Source organism: Chionomys nivalis, chromosome 23 (genome assembly GCF_950005125.1).
Source record: "Chionomys nivalis chromosome 23, mChiNiv1.1, whole genome shotgun sequence".
Classification (NCBI taxonomy): Eukaryota; Metazoa; Chordata; class Mammalia; order Rodentia; family Cricetidae; genus Chionomys; species Chionomys nivalis.
The window spans coordinates 13920455-13941138 of NC_080108.1; the positions used below are offsets into that span (position 1 = coordinate 13920455).

General features: G+C 40.9%; 1 protein-coding gene across 2 annotated transcripts in view; it reads left to right on the forward strand.

The window, feature by feature from the left end:
* Blm (BLM RecQ like helicase) overlaps positions 1-20684 on the forward strand; it is an 84567-nt gene that overhangs the window by 29084 nt on the left and 34799 nt on the right. For both annotated transcript variants that reach the window (XM_057756152.1, XM_057756153.1), the window contains 9 exons: positions 488-650; positions 3402-3529; positions 6728-6860; positions 7151-7794; positions 9840-10031; positions 12445-12563; positions 13839-13952; positions 15399-15497; positions 15694-15842. In XM_057756152.1, coding sequence (XP_057612135.1) covers positions 488-650; positions 3402-3529; positions 6728-6860; positions 7151-7794; positions 9840-10031; positions 12445-12563; positions 13839-13952; positions 15399-15497; positions 15694-15842 — 1741 coding nt within the window. The remainder of the gene's footprint in view (positions 1-487; positions 651-3401; positions 3530-6727; positions 6861-7150; positions 7795-9839; positions 10032-12444; positions 12564-13838; positions 13953-15398; positions 15498-15693; positions 15843-20684) is intronic.

Consider the following 20684-nt stretch of genomic DNA (forward strand, 5'->3'; position numbering starts at 1 on the left):
CTGTTTCTCAAGGGAATGCTGGGTGGATGGTAAACGGCAAAACCAGAGAGATGCTTCTATAGCTAGGACACCTCTGTGGTGGAGAGGGTTTGTCTGTATAGCAGCAGTGTGTGTGCCAGCTCTGGGTGTATGCCATGCCTGTGATCTTGGATGAGGAGGTGAGGCTGTATAGCAAGACCCTGTCTCAAAACAAGCCCACAGTGTTTGTGCTGCTGCAAATTACTGAAGTGAAACAAGAGTTTCATAATTTAACTAGAAATAGGTCTTGAATTCCTAAGCAGATCTCTGGCTTTAGTCCAGCTTTGGACTTCTTCCAGTTGATTCCCTTATTCGTGAAGAAATTAGCCAACATTAACCTGCAGGAGACTCCCATACAAAATGTTCTGATTGTTTCTGACTTGCCCAAAAAAGCCTTCATAAGAGCTCGTGCATGTTCTGTCTCGTTAATTATTAAAATAATCTGTGTTTACCAACTGTTTTTCTTTAGCTAATAGTGAGAAGAAGAATCACGTAGACGAAGTTCATTTACAGCCAACTGAGAAACCTCTATACTTTCAACTTGATGATGATGACTATGATATAGATTTTGTTCCACCTTCTCCCGAAGAAGAAATTATTTCTACAACTTCTTCCTCTTTGAAATGTTCCAGGTGAAATAGTTAATAATAAATATTATTGTTTGTTTTTAAGATGCCTTAAGTATGTAGCTTAGGTATATAATATCATTTCTATGTAAGTATTCTTTGTGCTTCTGTGATTTATTTTGTATTCAAATGAAAGTGTCCAGAACATTGCTATTTATTATTTATTTGGTTGTTTAGAAACCATTCTTTGCAAGGCTTGGGGAGTCATGTCTTTAGTCCCAGCACTGGGGAGGCAATGCAGACAAATCTCTGTATTTGAGACTAGCCTGGTCTACATAGTGAAACTCTTCAAAGAAAAAAACAAGAACAAAACTCTTACTGTGTTACTCAGGCTGGTTTGAGTTCAGGATCCTCCTGCCTTAGTCTCCCAAGTACCAAGATTACAGGTGGGAACTATCATAATTGGAGGGAAAGGGAGGACTACTATTTTATTTTACTGGTCATATTTTAAAGACCTGCATTGGTGTTTTGCCTGCATAGATATCTGTGTAAGGATGCCAGATCTCTTGAAACTGGAGTTACAGACAATTATGAGCTGCCATGTGCGTATGGGAATTGAACTCTGGTTCACTGGAAGAGCAGCCAGTGCTCTTAACTGCTGAGCCATTTCTCCAGCCCCGTTTAAGTCACTATTTTGACAGAAACAAATCCCTGTAGTCTATCATCTTGATTAGGAAGAGAAGGAAATGTTTTATATGTAACTTCTGGTTTGTGCTTTAAAATTTTTATTATTAAACTCATTTATGATGTGTGTTTTTCCTGCATTTAAATATATGCACTACCATGTATGCTTTGTGCCCAAGGAGATCAGAATGGGGTATCAGATCTTCTGGAACTGGAGTTAAGGGTTGTTGTAAACCATCATGTGGGTGCTAGGAGCTCAACCTGGAATCTCGTCAAGAGCAACAAATGCCCTTAACCTCTGAGCCATGTCTCCAGCGCCTGGCTTGTGCTATAACAGCTGTATTGTGATGTCTGAGGAAGTGAAGGTTGAAGTATGATTACTGTTCGCTACAAAACTGAAGAGCTTTACCCGCTCACCTGTCTCCTCCTTTCCTTGCCGACAAAGAACCAGACCAGCATAGAAAGTTAACCGCTGGAGTGAAAGGTCACCTGCGCCAAGACTCTAAGTCGGTGTTCTCCTTAACAGCTGAGGCCAGGGAGGAGCAGGAACTCACCAGGGCCAAACAGTTCATAGCACGTGGGCTAAGATCCAGTGGGGCGCTCTCTCCTTACCCTTCTGTTTCCATGTTGAATGCTTAGCTTTATTCTTTATTAAATATATGTATTGCACAAATGACATTGTAGCCACCTTAACTAGAATTTTAAATAAGCGGGAAGAAATATTTTTAGTTCTAAAACCCTAGTAAACTATTTCTTGTTCTTGCTTGGTTCATGTTGTGATTGATAACAGGTATAATTTCAGACTTTGATTCTTTTCTCTTAGCATTATTCTCCATATTGCTGCTTTTAAAATGTGTCCTTTCCTAACTTACTGAGTTCTTCTGCCATGGGTACCTTTGCATAGCATGTTACTTTGCTCATGCTGTGACAGACACTATGAAGAAGGGTTTGCTTTGGCTTACAGTTTCAGAGGGTGTGGTCCAGCACAATAGGGCAGGCATGTGGAGCAGGAGCGTATGATGTTCACTCTCCCCGGGTGGTGGATCAGGATGTAAAAATAAAACTGGAAGTAAGGCTAGCCAAATTCTCAAGATCCACCTCTGGTGACCTCTATCTGCCAGCTAGGCCCTACATCCCAGTGATTTCTACAACCTCTCAAAACAGTGTTGCCAGGTGTTCAAACATGAATCTTTCATACCCAAAGCATGATATTTAGATTTTTAGCAATTGGAAATGATTATTTACAAGGTTGATTATTTTTCCATTATCGCCTAATGTGAATAACTGTACATATTGTGTCTTAATTAGGAATTTTATTGCTGTGAAGAGACACCATGACCAAGGCGATGCTTATAAAGGAAAACATTGAGTTGGGGCTGGCTTGCAGTTCACAGGTTTAGTCCATTATCATTATGGTGGGGAACGTGGCAGCATGCAGGCAGACATGGTACTGGAGAGGTAGCTGAGAGTTCTACATCTAGATCGGAAGACAGAAAGACTGGGCCTGGCTGGAGCTTCTGAAACCTCAAAGCCTACCCCTAATGATACACTTCCTCTAACAAAGCACACTTAATAGTGCCACCCCCTGATATGAGAAGTTCAGGTAAAACTGCTTGGAATCTCAGAAAACAGTGTCATTAATAACTGCTTTCCAGGGAGAGCAGTGAAGACATGCTTGAGACTCTAAGAACATGTATAGTTTGGGTACAGAGAGCTTGGGACAGCAGGTTTTCCAAATTGAGAGAACAGAATTCATGACCCTAGACAACATAGAGCTCATGAGGCATGTCAGTGCAGTTTGGTTGGAGTCTAGTGTAACTGAAAGGATATACTTGGAGACAGGAGTTGAAAGGGTCTCTTGGGACCAAAAGATAGAAGATGTGAGGCTTAGCTAAAGAGAGATACAAACGTGTTTCCCAGCTAGATATGATGCAAGACTCTAATCTCAGCACTTGGAAGCCTTGGGCGTAGAGCAAGTTCCTGGTCATCCTGTGCTTCTTGACCCTGTCTCAAAACAAACAAAAGAAAACCTTTCCTTTGTCTGTTAAATACTTATTGGAAAAGATTGGGAGACAAGGTTTGCATTCATTCTGCCTATCTGCATGATTGATTTGGCACTTTTTTTTCTTGTAGTATGCTAAAGGATTTTGATGACTCGGATAAAGAGAAAGGCATTCTTAGTACCTCAAAAGACCCTTTGTTGAAATCAGAGAAAACAAATACCCAGGAGCCTGATCCAGAAGCCAGTACAGATTGTGACGGTATAAAAACCATATGTTTCAGTTACTTCTATAAATATAATAATTATATTTGCATACTATAGCTGCATAGTATAAAACGGTATATGTACTGTATCCTTTGATCTGATACCATAAATCATCTTACTTCATTTGTTAGCTAGTGTTTTCTTGAACATCTCCTGAACTCAGCATCCTACAAGGTTCATTCTGTTTTGAAAATGCTGCTTGTTGACTCATTTCACAGGTAGAGCCAAAATTCGCCTCCCTGTAAGTTTAATCCTTGTTAGATGAATTAAAAACCCATAGAAATTTTGTGAGTTTTGTTGGTTTTGTTTGTTTTGTTTTGAGACAGGGTCTTGTTATGTAGCCCAGGCAGGCCTTGAACTCATTGCAGTCCTCCTACTTTGGCTTCTTTAGTACTGATATTACAGGAAGTTCCTATAAGTTTTAAACACAAACACACACACCCCTAAACTTGTTGAGTCTTCTTCACAGCCACATTGATTTCTGTAGATCATTCAGCTCCTCCCTTGTACATATTCTGATCTGGGTCTGGTATCGATTGTAAGTTAATTCTTTTTTTGCCTGTTAACTCATTCCTTTCTTCTCTTCCTTTATTGCTGGGGATTGGACCCAGGACCTCTGTGTTCTACCATTTGTCTGTATCTCCAGCCCTGTTTCAGTTCTTTCTGCTTCTCTTGTTTTTTCTTTCTGCAAGTGTAAATAAGCCAATAGCTCTGGAAGACTTTGAAAAAGAGCAATCCTTTGGAACACCTTTGATTTCAGCTTCTAGACACACATGCCAGAAATGTGTGTTTTCATTTGGGGAATTTATCTGGTAGTGGTTTTTTTTTTTTTTTTTTCCTTTTCTGTCTCTTACTTTATCTAGAACCTATGCTATTTGGATGTTAGACACACACCCCTCCTTAATTTTCTCATCTATTTCTTATTTTTCTATGAAATAGGAACATTTCTCAGGTTATTTTAGACTAGGTCTTACTATGTAGATGAGCCTGGCTTCACACTCAGAGCTGCCTGTCTCTGCCTTCTGAGTGCCAGGAGAAACGGCCAGCACCACCATACCTGGCCAACTCTCTCCGTTTTATCAATAACTTTCTTTAATTGATTGTTTTTTTATCTATTCAGCTCCTGGAAACCCAGGAGCTCTTTTCTACTCTCTGATCATGTCATGAGAATCTGTATGTCATGAGAATCTCCTTAGACACATCTATACTCTTCCTGTGTAGTGCATGCGCTTTCGTGTTAGATAGTCTTCTCTTGGTTTTGTTTTCTCCAAGTTTATTGTATTTCATTTCAGTCTTTGCTTTTCTTGCTGGAAATGCTCCTGAAATAACTGTTTCTCACTCTGAGTCCTACAATACAAACTGTCTCTCATTCTGAGTCCTACAATACAAACTGTTTAATCTCCATCCTACACCTTATGGTAGTTGCTGTTACCTCTTATAGGCACAAGGAAACTAACATACAGAAGAATTAATAATTAAATGGTTGCAGAATTAAGGCGGCAGCAGAGCTAGACTTTGAACCAGCAGCTGGAGGCTCTTGAATTCACCCTGACAACCATGGTGCTAGTCGGTTTCTCCATCTCTAAGTTTCCCTGTTATATAGCTGCACTTACAAGAATGTGGACAGAGTCCTTCAGTGTCTCAAGAGACTTCCCTCTTAGCTGACATCAGTTAATTTGTCACCTAATTATGAACCTTTCTTCAAGATACTTCTCTTCCTTCTCCATGGAATTACAAAAGACTAGGTTATAGGACTCCAGAAAAATCAGTCTGAAGCAGGAAGAATGAAGGGATTGAGCAAGCTGCGGACAGATCTCCTGCTCCTGACAGTGACAGCATTTCAACTAAAACCTCTTTGGACCTTACTGAGTTTTGGGTTTTGGTTGAATTAGGGTCTAATGCTATAGCCTAAGCAGCTTCTAACTCATAATCCTACTTTTGCTTCCTGAGACTTGGGGTTATAGACATGCAGCACCACCCTGCTCTCAGTCTTTCTTATAGAAAATGAAGAGAATATCCAGAATGCCTTGCTGGATAGTTATTAGATTTCAAGGTGTACTGTAGGCCATCAGGAAACGTGAGCTATTCTTATCTGCTAGTCTAGTAATCCTTCCAAAGAAGGAGTATTAAGATGGCTGTTTTGTTTTTATGAACGTTCCGTAACTCCATAATTGTTTCCTCTTGGAGAGCTACAAAGCAGTGTTTTGACAGTGTGTTCTAGAATTTTGCTTTGAGTCAACACCAAGGTCACTGTTTGTCGCTTTTGGCAGTCACTTTTTTTTTCTTTTAAATCAGAACAATGTCTTCACTTTTCTTGGAGGCCTTGGCCAGGTTTTTCCTTGGAGGCTGAGATGGGATGTAGTCTGTCTAGTAAGGTGCCACTATGTAGGTATGGTATTTCTGAGCCTGCTTTAGCCTCAATTTTTTAGACTATTGTGAAATCCCTTCTTTCCAAACTGAGACTCCTTATATAGAGAACCAAAATGGCATAAGGATTCAGCAGCTCTCCAGTCAATACCTCCCAGCCATGCCCTTTTCCCATAGTTACCAGCGGGCATCTTTCCTGAGTCTTTCTCATAAAGATGCTTGTCCCTACGCTGTTTTGTTTTGTTTGTGTTTGAGTTTTTTGTTTTGTTTTGTTTTTTTGGTTTTCAAGACCGGGTTTCTCTGTGTAACAGTCCTAGCTGTCCTGGAACTTGTTCAGTAGACCAGAGTGTCCTCTAACTCACAGAGATCTGCCTGCCTCTGCCTCCTGAGTGCTGGAAATAAAGGTGTGCGCCACCACCTCCCGGCTCCCTCACTGTTTTTGTATGGCCCTGTCTTTCCCTCTTGTCTTCTTCCTACCCCTTAAACCCATCAGCTGACTGTTTTCTTCTGATCATTTTCTCTTTTTGGTCTGTTCTGATCCCCCTGCCTCCAGAGAGTGCTGTCCCCCCAGAACCCGTGTACACTGGCATCTCCTCCTTCATACCGTGGGAGTTGAGTGGGCGTTTTCTTTGCTTAAATTGCCTCCTCAAATCATTTGCTTTCTTTCCTTCATCGGAAACATCAGCTCCTTTGAAATCCTGTCTCTTGTTGTGTGGCTTGATAAAGAAGTCGGGGTGGTTTGTGAGGCAGCACACGGGCAGAGTGCTTGCTGGGCATTTGGGGTTCTGAGTTTCACCCTCATTCTTTATTTCTAATTGCTTCCTAGACAAACAGATGAGTGTACAGGAGCGACTTATTCGTGTGATGGAGCACATCTGTAAATTAGTTGATACAGTTCCTACTGATGAACTGAAAGCTTTGAGTTGTGGGGATGAGCTGCTTCAACAACGGAACCTAAGGTATCTTGATTGTCCTCCTTGCAGGAGATACCTGATCACAGTTTCACTACTTCAAGTCAAGAAATGGCAAAATGTCCAGGCTTTCTGGCCTAGACAGAAGGATGATAGTCACATCACTAAATTTTAAATTTATTTAATTTTCAAACCATTTGTTTAATATTTGTATTCAAATTTTTTAGACTAGAAAAAATGACATTTTTTTCTATAATTTCTGTTGGGGTTAAAAATGAAAGTAAACTTTGCAGCTACTATAACAAATTAGTCACATTTAATATGTTCTCTTTCTTTAGAAGGAAGCTCTTGGCTGAAGCCGATTTTAACGGAAAGGGTGTCAGTATTCTGGGTTCACTGTGGAGATGCAGGCCTGACTCACCTGGTAACACTGTACAGGGCGATCCCTGCCCTGAGGGGCGTCCTCGTGAGGAGTGCAGTTCTCCATCCTTTCCCTCACATTCCCTTTCCACCAAGGAATGTTTACCAGCCACCACTCCAGGAAAGACAGGGTTCTCAGCCACCACGAAGGACCTCCTTGAAAGGCCGTTATTGAATTCCCATTTACAGAAGTCCTTTGTAAGTAGCAACTGGGCTGAAACACTAAGGACAGAAGAAAGAAACGAAAGCTCTTATTTCCCAGGAAATGTTCTCACAAGCACCACTGTGAAAGATCAGAACAAACACGCTGCTTCGGGAAATGGCTTAGAGAGAGACGTCCAGGCTTCCTTTGATATTGATAATTTTAACATTGATGACTTTGATGATGATGATGATGATGACTGGGAAAACATAATGCACAGTGTTTCAGCCAGCAAACCCTCCACAGCTGCCTACCCACCTATCAAGGAAGGTAGGCCAGTTAAATCTCTGTCAGAGAGGATTTCCTCAGCCAAGACACAGTCTCTTCTAGTGGCATCACCTGCTCAGAAGAGTTACACTGGTAAGTCTAGAGTAAATTGGATGCTTAAATATTATAGGACAACAAAACCATCCAAAATAAGAATTGTATGGTAACAGGCCCAGCAGCAAACCATTGCCCGAAAGCCACATTGTTTGTATGCAAATCTCTACTGATAATGTGAGTTACAAATCACAGTTTGAAAAGCAAGTTGCTCTTTTGTGTCTGTAGCAGCTGTAGGTTTATAAATATGTAATTATTACTATTGTAGTAGAGCTCTGAAGTTACCACAGCGCGCTTTGCCTTCAGACTAGCATCTTCTAGTCCCTAAAACAAGGCGCACAAGTGCCAGATTCTTAGTGATGGGGGAAGGCCAAGTAGAAAGGTGAATTTATATGCTTGAAATATGCATAGTTTTAGAATTGTGGATGATGAGAAGTAATTCATTTATAAAGTAGAAAACTGCCATGTCTTACAGCATTAAAATGTGAGGCATCATAAGGATATGAAATCTGAAATTCAGCAAATATAAATTAATCATGGTGGCTCTCACCTGTAATACCAGCACTTGGGAGGCTAAGGTAGGAGGAAGACAGTGAGTTTGAGGCTGACCTGAACTATAGAGTGAGACCTTGTTTTAGAACAGACATCTCTTAAAAGCTCAGTAAAGGCTTACAGTGTGTCATGTCCTGAGTTGGGCTCAGAGACACCATATTGGAGCTACAGTTTAATGAGGAATGAACTAAGCTACTGCAGAAGCTTGGGAAAGCCTAAATAAATGTGGAGGCTTACGTCAGCCCTGTAAAGCTATCTCAGAGTGCTTTTACTGAAACAAGAATGCGTGTGCAAAGTTTTAGGAAGTACAGCCCTCCCTATTTTTGCCATTGATGACTTAATAGCTCCAAGTTTGTTCTTACAGTGATGCTGCTGACCTTTAAAATAGCCACTAATGGATTTATTTTGGTATGCTAGAATGTGTCACACTTGATGTTTGCAATTATCTCTGAGACAGTTGAGTGTTGGAGTGAGAGGAGCTGCCAGAGCTGATGTGTGAGAACCTCTTGTTCTCTTGAATCAGAACCGCCCCGGTAAGAATGCAGCGCAGAGAGATGCGAGAGAGAGTGAAGGAAGTATCTGAGAAGTTCAGGTGACACCGAGGTCTCAAACCCAGGCGGCTGTGACACCATCCACAGAAGTAGGGAGGTCAGAAGGCAGAGTTGGATATAGAACACAGCTGAGCAGGGCTATTTCAGACTGTTGAACTTGAAACTGGAAGTCATTCCAGTAGATGTGTGTAGAGATGGACTGTCAGTTTAGAGCATTGGCTGTTCTTCTGAGAACTTGGTTCCCAGCACTCCCATGGCAGCTCACAACTGTCTGTAACTCCAGCTCTAGGGGAGCCAACACCCTCTTTTAGCCTCCTCAGGCGCCAGGCATACATGTGGTGCACAGACATACATACAGACAAAACTCTCATACCCATAGAATAAAAATCGGATAAATTTCTAAAATGTTTTAAAAAGAAAGCAGTATTGTACAGGCAGTAGGATGTGTGTAGGTTGGGAGCTTAGGAGGACATCAGGAAACAGCTAATCTTTCTCTGCACACAGATTATGTTGACTAGAAAAACTCTAAATCAGAATGTGTCAAGAGCCTAGTCCTAGGTATTTGAAAGACTCCCAAAGTTAAGGAGAAGTGGAGCCAAGGAAGGGAATTGAAAGCCAGTAGAGTGACTGGGGTGTGGTCACTGTGTCCCGATGACGGTGCAGTATAGCCTAGTGTGTGCAAATCATAGACTTGCTTGCTAGCACAGAAGAAAAAATAAAGCAAATAGAAAAGGTATGATTATCTTGAAACCAAGGGAGAAGAGGAAGGATGAAGAAATTGTGTTGATAGGAACTACAGAAGAATCAAGGAGAGACTAGATGTGGGCCCCGAGGAATGTCTGAGACTAATTGGGAAGAAAGCCATGTAAACAGTTAAAGTGTGCTGTGGGGAAGTGTGCCGTTGATCCTGCAGGGTAAAGGTGAATGTTAAACTATGTAACTATATTAATGCACTGTTTTTAAACATTGATTGTTTTGTAGATAAGATGGAACAAAATTTATCATCAAAAAATCTGAAACATGAACATTTCCAAAGTCTTAATTTTCCTCATACAAAAGAAATGATGAAGATTTTTCATAAGAAATTTGGCTTACATAATTTTAGAACTAATCAGCTAGAGGCGATCAATGCTGCACTGCTTGGTGAAGATTGTTTTATCCTAATGCCCACTGGTATGTATTTTTAGATATGAATTGGCAGGAGTCCATCGGCAGATGTTAAATGAAAACTCTTTAATGAAATAAAAAGAACACCTCCCGTTATTCTTATTGTTTAGAACCCTTTAAAACCTGCAAACCTCAGTAAAAAAGCCTGTCCCCTCAGCCTCTGTTCAGGTTGACACAAGGTTTCTACTCCTTAAGGAAGTGAACACACAGCTCATTGGGTTGGCCTGATGGAGAGCTTTTCTTTGAACAATTTTCTTTATTCTAATCTAAACAAACCTAGAAGGAAGCAGAAGATGGATGTGAGAGTGTGGCCATTTCTGGCTAGTGTTAGTGCTGCCTGTGCTTCTCATCATCCATTCTGGACTGAAGGCCCAGGCTTCCAGTGTCGCTCCACCCCCTGCCAGGGAGGAGGGGTGTACCTGTGGACAGACAAGCCACTTGACTCTTTGTGGGTATGGTCAGGACAGTATGCGGTATAGTGCCCACTTCACAGGTGAGGCTCAAATGAAAAGGATGCAGCGTGATTCTTTCTCAGCCTAAGTTTGGAAGAGACCAGGACTGTGCATTGTTGTAAACGCCTGTAAGAGCGGCTCAGTGTTTTGAAATCAAACACATAAGATGTTAGCTATGTGGTTAGGCTAGGAAGCAGGTTCGATGTCTCCATGTAGACCTCCTGTGTGTTGCTTGCCTTGTTATGGGCTCTAGCAAGTCCCAGTTGTTGCTGCTCTATCACATGCTATTGACTTGACACCTGAATTCCTTCAAACCACTTTAAATCTTTTTTCTTTAATTATCACGTAGCTGTAGATGTGATGTGGTCAGGAGAACTATGTACAAGCCAAGGCATACATGTGAAGGTCAGAGGACAACCTCGTGAAGTCTGTTTTCTGCTTCCACTTGTGTTGTCAGACTTGGACAGTGAGCTTTTATCCAGGTCCTCAAACTGATTTTAAAGATGAGACAATGTTGGCTTATCCACATTTCAGACTTTATTAACTTAGTGACATTGTGCCTCCATTTCCACCCTGGTTTGGTCCTTGGAAGCTCTGACACTGGAAAGGATGTTGGCAATCATCTAATCAGGCTCTCAGTGACTCTTCCCAGCTTCAGGAGGTATTGTCAAGTCCTTCTTACCCTGGTTCCAATCTCTGTTGACAGATACAATAAAAAGATTACAAATAAAGCTTCTTTTGGACACCCCTTTTTGATGTTGTTTTGTTCGAGACAGGGGTTATCTTTGTATCCTAGGCTGTCCTGGAACTCAGAGATCTACCTGCCTCTGCCTGCTGAGTGCCACCATCACCCAGCCTTGGACAGCTCTTTAAACCGGTATCCTCATGCATTTTACCCGTCTGAGCTCATGCTGCTGATTAAGTGGGAGAGCACGTCCCTGCCCTCAGCACCCACTCTCTCCTTGACATGTCCATGTATGTGCCACGATGAAATTTGCTCACTGTGGAAAAGAAGGAATGCAGGATATATGTTTAGAACACATTGAAGTCCTCAAAACTACCTAGTCCACCCTTTGCCATTAGTAGAGGGTGAGATTGCAAACTAACTAGAATATAATCGTGCAGTTATTTTAAAATATGTTCTTGGGGGCTGGAGGCATAAGTCCTTGTTAGAGTACTTGCCTGCCCTGTACAGAGCCCTGGGTTTGAGCTCCATTGGGGCCAGACAGAGAGAGAAATAAATATGCACTTAACATCTTGCTATTTTGTATTGGAGTAAATAGCAAAATTGTGTTAGATTTTCAAGTTCTCTTTTTTATTATCTTCTGTTAATATGCACAATGCAGTTTTGCCCTTTTATTTCAAAGGAAGATTGGGACTGTTACCTTAGAAATCAGAGTACCAGTAGTTAAAGCTGTATTAGAAGACTCTGCCTATGGTTTTTAAAATCCTGAGGTCTGTGCTGGGTATATAACTCAGTGGGAAAGCTCTTGCCCAAGTGTGTAAGACCCCCAGCAGGGGTGGGGGAAGGGAGGTACGGCTGAGGGGTGTCTTAATACTAAGCCAAAATCTTTGTTTTTACTACTGTATATTTTACTGCATTATATAAAAAGCAATTATGTTAATCCTAGACTTAAGATTTTTTAGAGATGGCTTATATTTCGAGAAGCAAAAAAAAGTTTATTCTATTTGGATTTCTCTGGTAGACTTTGTTACCAGCTCCCTTGGTTCCAGTTTCTTGCTCTGGTTCTTGCCTTTACTGTCGCATGTGCCTACACAAGGTGTCCTGAGAGACTGTTTGCTCATTGTTTGCATCCCTGAAGAATCCGTCTCGTGTGTTATAGCAGATTGCTGGCCCCATCCATGGACGATACCATTTGATTTCCTGTTAATTATTATATTTTGTCTCCTTTCGTCTTCACACTCAAGATGGAAGCTGACAATTTTTTTCATTATTTGTCTTTTAGGAGGTGGTAAGAGCTTGTGCTACCAGCTGCCTGCCTGTGTTTCTCCTGGAGTCACTATTGTCATTTCTCCCTTGAGATCACTAATAGTAGATCAAGTCCAAAAGCTGACTTCCTTTGATGTAAGTTATTACTTAAAGTTTTAATAGAAATGTGCCTCAGAAACACATTTCAGGGTGCCAGGAAATCTTACTAACTGCTATTTGAATTATAAGAATAATTCTTAAATTATTCTGGGTATATAGCTCCATGGCAGAGTGTTTGCCTAGCATATTGCAAAAAGATAAAAAATAAGATTAAATAAATAAAACATATAGTTAAATTAAGCTCTAGAGTTAAGCACATGTGTTAAATCATTTTGATTCAAATAACCATCTGTAGTTCAATCTGATTTTATTCTTCTACGAGAATGTATTTCAGTGAGAGCTCTTAACCTATATTTTGCTGATGTAATTTTTTACTAATAGAAAGGGGTTTCTTTTTTAGGCTAGTGTGAGATCATCATAGTTCTCTATCCCTGTGCACATGTGTGTGCTTGTGCACCTGTTTTTTTTCTTCATTTCTGAATTGAAAGAATTATGTCTGCATTTTGTTAACTTCTTCACATTGCAAAAGGATTGGTTACACTGTTGATGTTGGTTTGATTTTCCTTCCAGAGAATATCAGTGCAGTGATGGTAATACTGCCCAGCATCAGCACACACTGAAACTTCGGAGATGCATCAGAACCTTTAAAGTAGCCAGACTAACCACGGTGATGCACACCTTTAATCCCAGCGCTTGGGAGGCAGAGCCAGAACCCTCTGTGTCAGAAGCAAACCTGGCCTTCTAGCAAGTTTCAGGCTAGCCAGGGTTATATTGAGACCCTGTCACACAGAAACACACATACACCATCCTCATGTTTACAGATAGAAGAGATAAGGCAATATAGAAAATGAAAGGAACAGTGGGGAGGTTTTTGCAGTTTTTCTTGACATAGAAGCATTTTGCCATACCACAGGCTAGCTTCAGATTTGCTGTGGTGCGAAGGCTAGCCTTGGACTCTTTATCCTCTTTTCTCAGCCTCCCAAGTGTAGGGATCCCTCATGTGTGCCACTACACCTAGGTGGGAAGGCTATTTTGAGTTGTGTTTAATAAGAATTTTTAAAAATATGTGTACTAGCTAAATATGGCACACAACTGTAATCTGCTCTTCAGAAGCTGATGATGCAGGAGAATCACAAGTAAGATTCTGACTTACAAAAAAAAAAACCTTAAAAATTTGTGCACTGATTATTATGGTAAGCTATTTGTTTCTTTTAGCAGGTGTGATATGTGACTTATATAAAATCTAAAAACGTAATCATGTCTGAATAATATATAAATAAAATGAAATTCAAATTATTGCTTTCAACTTAGATTCCTGCTACATATCTGACAGGGGATAAGACTGACTCAGAAGCTGCAAATATTTACCTCCAGTTATCAAAAAAAGACCCAATTATCAAGCTCTTGTATGTCACACCAGAGAAGGTTTGTATCAGCCTCACTGTTTCCAGAGTAATGTTATAACACACTAAAATAGTGTTAAAGACTTGGTCATAACTTTTTATATACATTTCAAGAATTTCACCCCAGACCACAAATGGTAAAATTTTCTCCGTCTCCTTTATGATTCATCCTTTCTCCAGTTTGTTCTGAACATTTGAGAGTGAGCTCAGGCCTACGGTTTCAACCATAATGACTTGAGTGTGCGTCTCCTGACCATCTAGCTTTCCCTTAGTGATTTCCTCAGGAAATGTGCAGCGGCTCATACTGTTCCTTACCCTGTTAACCTTACGGTAAGGACCTTTCTAAAAGAAATCCCTGTTGAATTTTCTTTTCTCTAAACAGTTTCATGGGTTTGACATTTTAGAAGCCTGTGGGCCAGTTTGGAAGACTGTACCTCAACTTGAGTTTGTCTAGTTTCTTGCTGATTAGATTCATGGTCTTCAGCCACAGGGCTGTAGCAGATGTGGTGGCCTGTTCCCACAGGTGCTATCAGAAGAACCAGTGATGTTCGTTAACCAATCACTTGATTAAAATAGTACTGCGGCTGCTTCTCCTTCGTACTTTTTTGTTCCCCTTTTGTCTTGGAGTTAGTAGGAGTTTCCAGGACTGTAGAGCTGCCCCGTCAGACAGCAGAGTCCCCAACAAGTTTTAATTTCCATTAATGATTCATTCCCAGTTATCACTTTAATGAATGCCAAGTTCTGATTTTACTAATATAGCCCATCCTGGCATAATGAGAGTTAAGTGTTTATCAGTGTGAACTTGTGGATTGTTTATTTAGTGAGTTAGTCAGTTACCACTATGTATTTTGATGTTCTAATTGCCTAGATTTGACGGGTGAGGAAACGGCATCAACTGGGCTTGTGTCCTTTACATGTCCCTGTCGAGACATGTTTGGGATGTCATTGCTTACAGACAAAGCTAGAGTGCAAGCATGTAACTATCTATATGTGTAATACATAGAGTTTCCCCAAGTATCACACACATACCAAACACACATCTCAAATCCTGTTATCAGGCTGGCAGGGTGGCCCAGCGGGTAAGTGTGCTGGCTGTATAATCCAATGACTTGAGTTTGATCTTGGGGACCTACGTGATAGAACCAAACACATTAAGTCTTCTGACCTACATGTGTATACGCACGCACCCCACACATGCACACACATAAAATAAATGTAAAAAAATTAAGTTCCATTACCAAAGTAAATAAATATATGGTTACCTTCAGATACGCTGAGGCAGACAAAAGTTTGAGCCACTAACCTGTAAGTAAAACTGTTGAATGTGAGTAAGCATACTAAAATGTCTCCTTTGCTATTTACTTCTGTTCTCTTCATAGATAAGGACTAGTTTAATAGGGAGTGATTGTATGGTGGTGACAGTGTCATTCAGATGTGCGTTCAGAACTCTCCCTTGTCTCTGATCCAGGTCTGTGCAAGTAACAGGCTGATTTCCACTCTGGAGAATCTGTATGAGCGAAAGCTCTTGGCACGTTTTGTCATTGATGAAGCACATTGTGTGAGTCAGGTAAGTGTGTCTCAGAAGGTCAGGAAGTTTATACCTCCAGTAGTATTCAGAACCACAGCACTGAAGCACAGTACACTCTGCATGTGTATTCTGCTGCCTCACTGAAGAAAAAAGTGCTTCCTCTGTATTGACTACTGTTGGCTTTTGTAGAAGAGAGATACAAATAATCTAAAAGCAGTATTTTTTTCCCAATTAGTGGGGTCATGATTTTCGTCAAGATTACAAAAGGATGAATATGCTTCGCCAGAAGTTTCCTTCTGTTCCAGTGATGGCTCTCACGGCCACAGCAAACCCCAGGGTGCAGAAGGACATCCTTATGCAACTGAAGATCCTCAGACCTCAGGTGTAAGTTTTTAAAGGGAATGGCTTTTTGAGTCTCAGCTCTGTACATTGGAATCACCTATAGGGCTTTAACACTCCAAGTATCAGATTGTACCTGGGACAGCTAAACCAGAATATTTGAAGTTGAAAAGCTTTTTTTTTTTAAACTTCAAGTGATTCCAGATACAGTCAAATTTGGGAACAGAATCTGGGGTTTTTCTTTACTTAACAAAATGAAATCTCAAGAGGAGCTGAGATGGCACAGCACATAAAGGCACCTGCGGCCAGCCCTGACTGCCTGAGTTCAATGCCTGGTATCTTTGTGGTAGAATGCGAACACCTTCCTGCCTTGTTGCCTTTTGACCTCCACAAGCAAAGTGGAGGTCAAACGAGCAAGTAAATATAAGCAAAAGTAAAGTTATCCCACCATATACTTTAGAATTGGGATAAATCAAATTTAGTACTGGGCGAGCCCGGTGTAATCTCTTTTTATACATCTTATTTTGGCCTGAAGGAATAATGGTTGAACAGAATATTGAGGATTTTTATTTCTTCTTTTGCAATGATTTATTTTTGTTTTATGTGTATGAGTGTTTGTCTTCATGTATGTCTGGGCACCACACTTATGGCTGGTACCCATAGAAGCCAGAAGACATCAGATCCCCGGGACTGGAATTACAGATGGTTGTAAGTTACCATGTGGGTGCTGAGAACTGAATCTGGATCCTCTGGAAGAGAAGCAGGGTTCTTCCTTAAATGCTGAGCCATTTCTCCAGCCCAGGGTGGATTTTTTAAGCACAGCTTTTGGTCATTAGAAAATAAGAAACTGATATGGTGACTCATGCATGAGGGAATGACTTAAGCTTATGAGTTCAAGGATGGCCTAGGCACCATAGTAAGACCCAGCCTCTAAGAAGAAAAGGGAAACTGGCTGTGTGAATATTGTAAACATAGCGCGGCATAGTAGTGCCCGCCATTAATCCCATCACTTGGTAGACTGTAAGCAAAAATGTAATAAAAGGCACACACGTGCTATACATACACACATGCAGGCAAAACACTCATACACATAAAATGAATAAATCTAAATAAAAATAACAAAAGTATCTCTCAAAGAGGTGTGCCCTGAACAGAAAATTCTATATGAAGGCTTTGGGGTCATGAGCAACAGAGTTGTAAAGCCTTTGCAGATCACAGTGGCAGCTACTAAATTCTCATACCTAGAGCAAGCAGTTCATGCAGCGCTTTGGGTTTCTTCCAGCCTTTGAGTTGTTTGGTACCAGCTAGATATCTCTTATATACCACTAATGACCATTCTTGAGTGCAAGAATTTTAGATTTCTCAGAATTTTGTGTGTATAATCACAAAATGTGAACTGGAATGTTTTAATTTAATGTCATTTGCAATGAGAGATATTTAAGTAAATTTGGGATGAGAGATATATTTTGCTTACATATTAGATATGTGCTTTACCACTATATTTAAAATGTTATACTTTAGGTTTTAATAAATGCTGGATGCTAGAAATTTGTTTTTACAGATGTTGTACTTCCTATAAACTGTTTTATTCCTGCCCCCTCCCCTTGTGGTTTTTGTTGAGATATTGTACAGTGTCTTGATATTAAGCCCTAGCTGACTTGGAACTAGAATATAGACCAGGCCACCTCATCTTCCCACGTGCTGTGATTACAGGTGTGCACCACCACAGTGGGTTATGTGCATTTTCCTTGTGTGCATGTGCATGTAGGTGCTAATGTGTTTGGCCAGAGTCAACGCCTGGTGTTCCTTAGGAGACAACTGCCTTGACCTGGAGTTCACCATGTTGGCTAGGCTGACTGGAAAGATCCAGGGATCCACCTGTCTCTGCCTTCCCAATGTTGGGATTACAAGTGGTAAGCAAATGCTGTACCACTGAGCTCTCAGCCAGTTATATTAATTGGCAAAAGCCCACAGCTAGAAGAAATCATATAAATTCCCTTGCATTTGAATGACTTTCTGGAAATATAGGCTTATGTTTTATGTTTGAATGAACAGCGCACATATTTATCTAGAGGCAGGCACCTCGAATCTCTTTCCTGGAACTGTGGGAAAGTAATGTGCCTGAGAAAGCAAAATTACACATATCCGGATGCTAGCACATGGTTCCTTGTGCAAATCTGATACTCAGTAAGAATGAATAAGTGAAACATATGGAAGGGTATGGTGAATGTAGATAAAATGAAACTCTGTTGATTCCTTAATATATTTGGTATTTCTGCTTTAGAAACTTCTAATTCCCATAGAAGAAGTAGATTTTAAGAAGTGCTTTCTGATACACTGTCTCCTGATCTTCTGCCAGTGGGTCCTATTTTAATTAATTTGCCAGCTGCTGCTATGTCATGGTCTTAGTGAATTCAGGTGCTCCTAGGTTTAGAGTGGTGGTCCCAGGTGCCTCTCTTCCTATAATTCTGGGATAATATTCGTCCTCTTTAGCTTGTAAAAATAAATTTGATTTGTGAAGTACAAGAATGGCCAATTATTAAACACAAGATTTCATGCAATTCTCGTAGGACCTTAGCAGATGAACTAGGAAAGAACAGAGTCAGACATAATAAATTAACAGTGTACAGCTTCAGTAATAGCTAACACAACTTGCCCCACAGTGTGACAACTGCTGCTCCTAGCATTGTATATGACATTTTATGTATCCACCATCATAAAAGTCTTGCATGATATATAATCCTTCGTTTCCTCATTCTCTAGATAAAGAAACTGAGTCCCAGCACCCATGATAGAATACCTGAAATTCCAGGTCTTGCTTTGTGGTTTTGAGACAGAGTCTCACTATGTAACCCTGGCTAAGCTGACCAGACTGGCCTCTAACTTACAGAGACTGACCTGCTTCTGCTTCTGCTTCCTGGGTGGTGGAATAAAGGCATATACCACCACACCAACATCTCAGCACTTGGGGAGTAGACAGGATCAGAAGTTCAAAATCATCTTCAATGCATAGCAAGTTAGAGGCCAGCCTCTAGTGCATGAGGTGTTGTTGGGGAGTATGGGGGTAGAAAGATGACTCAGTAATTAGGAGCACTGGCTGCTCTTCCAGGGGACTTAGGTTTGATTCCCAGCACTCAACATGGTGGCTCACAAGGGATCTAACTCCCTCTTCTGGCCTCAGAGGACATTACCTACATGTAGTGCACAGACATACATGCAGGTAAAACATTCACACACGTAACAAATACATTGTAAAAGTTAAAATGTAAAGAACTGACAAATGGCTCAGTGGGTAAAGGCACTTGTCATCAGCCCTGACAACCTGAGTTCAGTACCCATGGTGGAGGGAACCAGCTCCTTCAAGCTGTCCTCTGACCTCTACATGCCCACCATAGCACATGCATACACATACATATGCACACATACACAATAAATAAAATAAAATGTCATTTAAATTTGTTTTTATGTAGAAGTTGGTCTGTAGTGATATTTTATGTGCATTTTAATAAATAAAGCTTGCCTGAAGATCAGATTGCAAAACTAAGCCACTAAAGGCTGGGGAGTGGTGGCACATACCTTTAATCCCAGAACTCGGGAGACAGGGGCAGATGGATCTCTGAGTTCAAGGCTACCCTGGGCTACACAAGATCGACCCAGAAACAGATCCAGGTGGTAGTGGCTCACACCTTTAATCCCACCACTAGGGAAGTGGAGACAGAAAGGATTGATTATGACTGGGCAGAGCAAAGAATATAAAGGGGAAGAGACAGGAGCTCAGTGGAGTCTAGACTCTGAGGATTCGTGGAGATAGGATCCTTTTGGTCTGAAGATTTGGTAGAGGTAAAAGGTCTCCCTAGTGACTGGCTGCTATACTTTTCTGATCTTCAGCTTGAACCCCAATATCTGTCTCTGGGGTTATTATTCATGCTACATTGGTCCTCTTCTACCATGTGGGTGGGCTCTGGGAATTGAGCTCTGTCATCAGGCTTTTCAGCAAGTGCTGAACCTACTAAACTGTCTCACCAGCCCTTTAACAGTCCAGGGCGATGGGGGGGGGCGCACCTTTGATCCCAGCATTGCGAAGCAGAGAGGCAGGCAGATCTCAGTGAGTTCAAGGCCAGCCTGGTCTACAGAGCGCGTTCCAGGACAGCCAGATTTAAAAAAAAAAAAGATAAACAGTCACTTGAAATTAAGTAACTTGCAAAGTTCATAACCCTAGCAAATATAGGAGTGAAGACTACAATCCTAGCAATCTGGCTGCAGAACCCTATAAATAGTACTCTAAAATGCAAAGAGGAAGCCATGATTAAAGACGTAATTGTAGACTAGCGTAAGCAGGAAGTCAGCATTATAACCCAGTGCAGCTGTGCTGATTTCTGCCTTTCGCACCAACATAAACTCACCTATTGAAGTCCAGGATTCGGTGCAGCATTTCCCATTTCTTGATGGAGTTACACAATCGTCACAGCTATCTACTCTTAGTACATTTTGTCTCCCTTAAGAGCTTGTTCTCGTTAACAGCTAATTTCTTTCCTCCTCTGCCCCAGGCAACCATTCATTGACTTTCCAGCTTCACAGATTTTTGCTATTCTGGACATTTCGCATACAGGTTAATTATCCTCAATGCTTGGGACCAGAAGTGTTTTAAATTTGAAGTTTTTTCTAGGTTTGGAATATTTGCATATACATAAAAAGAGATATTTTAGGGATAGACTTAAGGCCAATTAAACGTGAGATTCATTGTTTCATATTACTTTATACACAGAGTTGAAAAGTATTTTTAATTTTTTACTTCAGTCATTTAAAACATTTTTTACGTTTATTGTGTGTATGTTTGAGTATGCATGTGCTGTGTGTGGAAGTCAGAGGACAGCTTGCAGAAAGTAG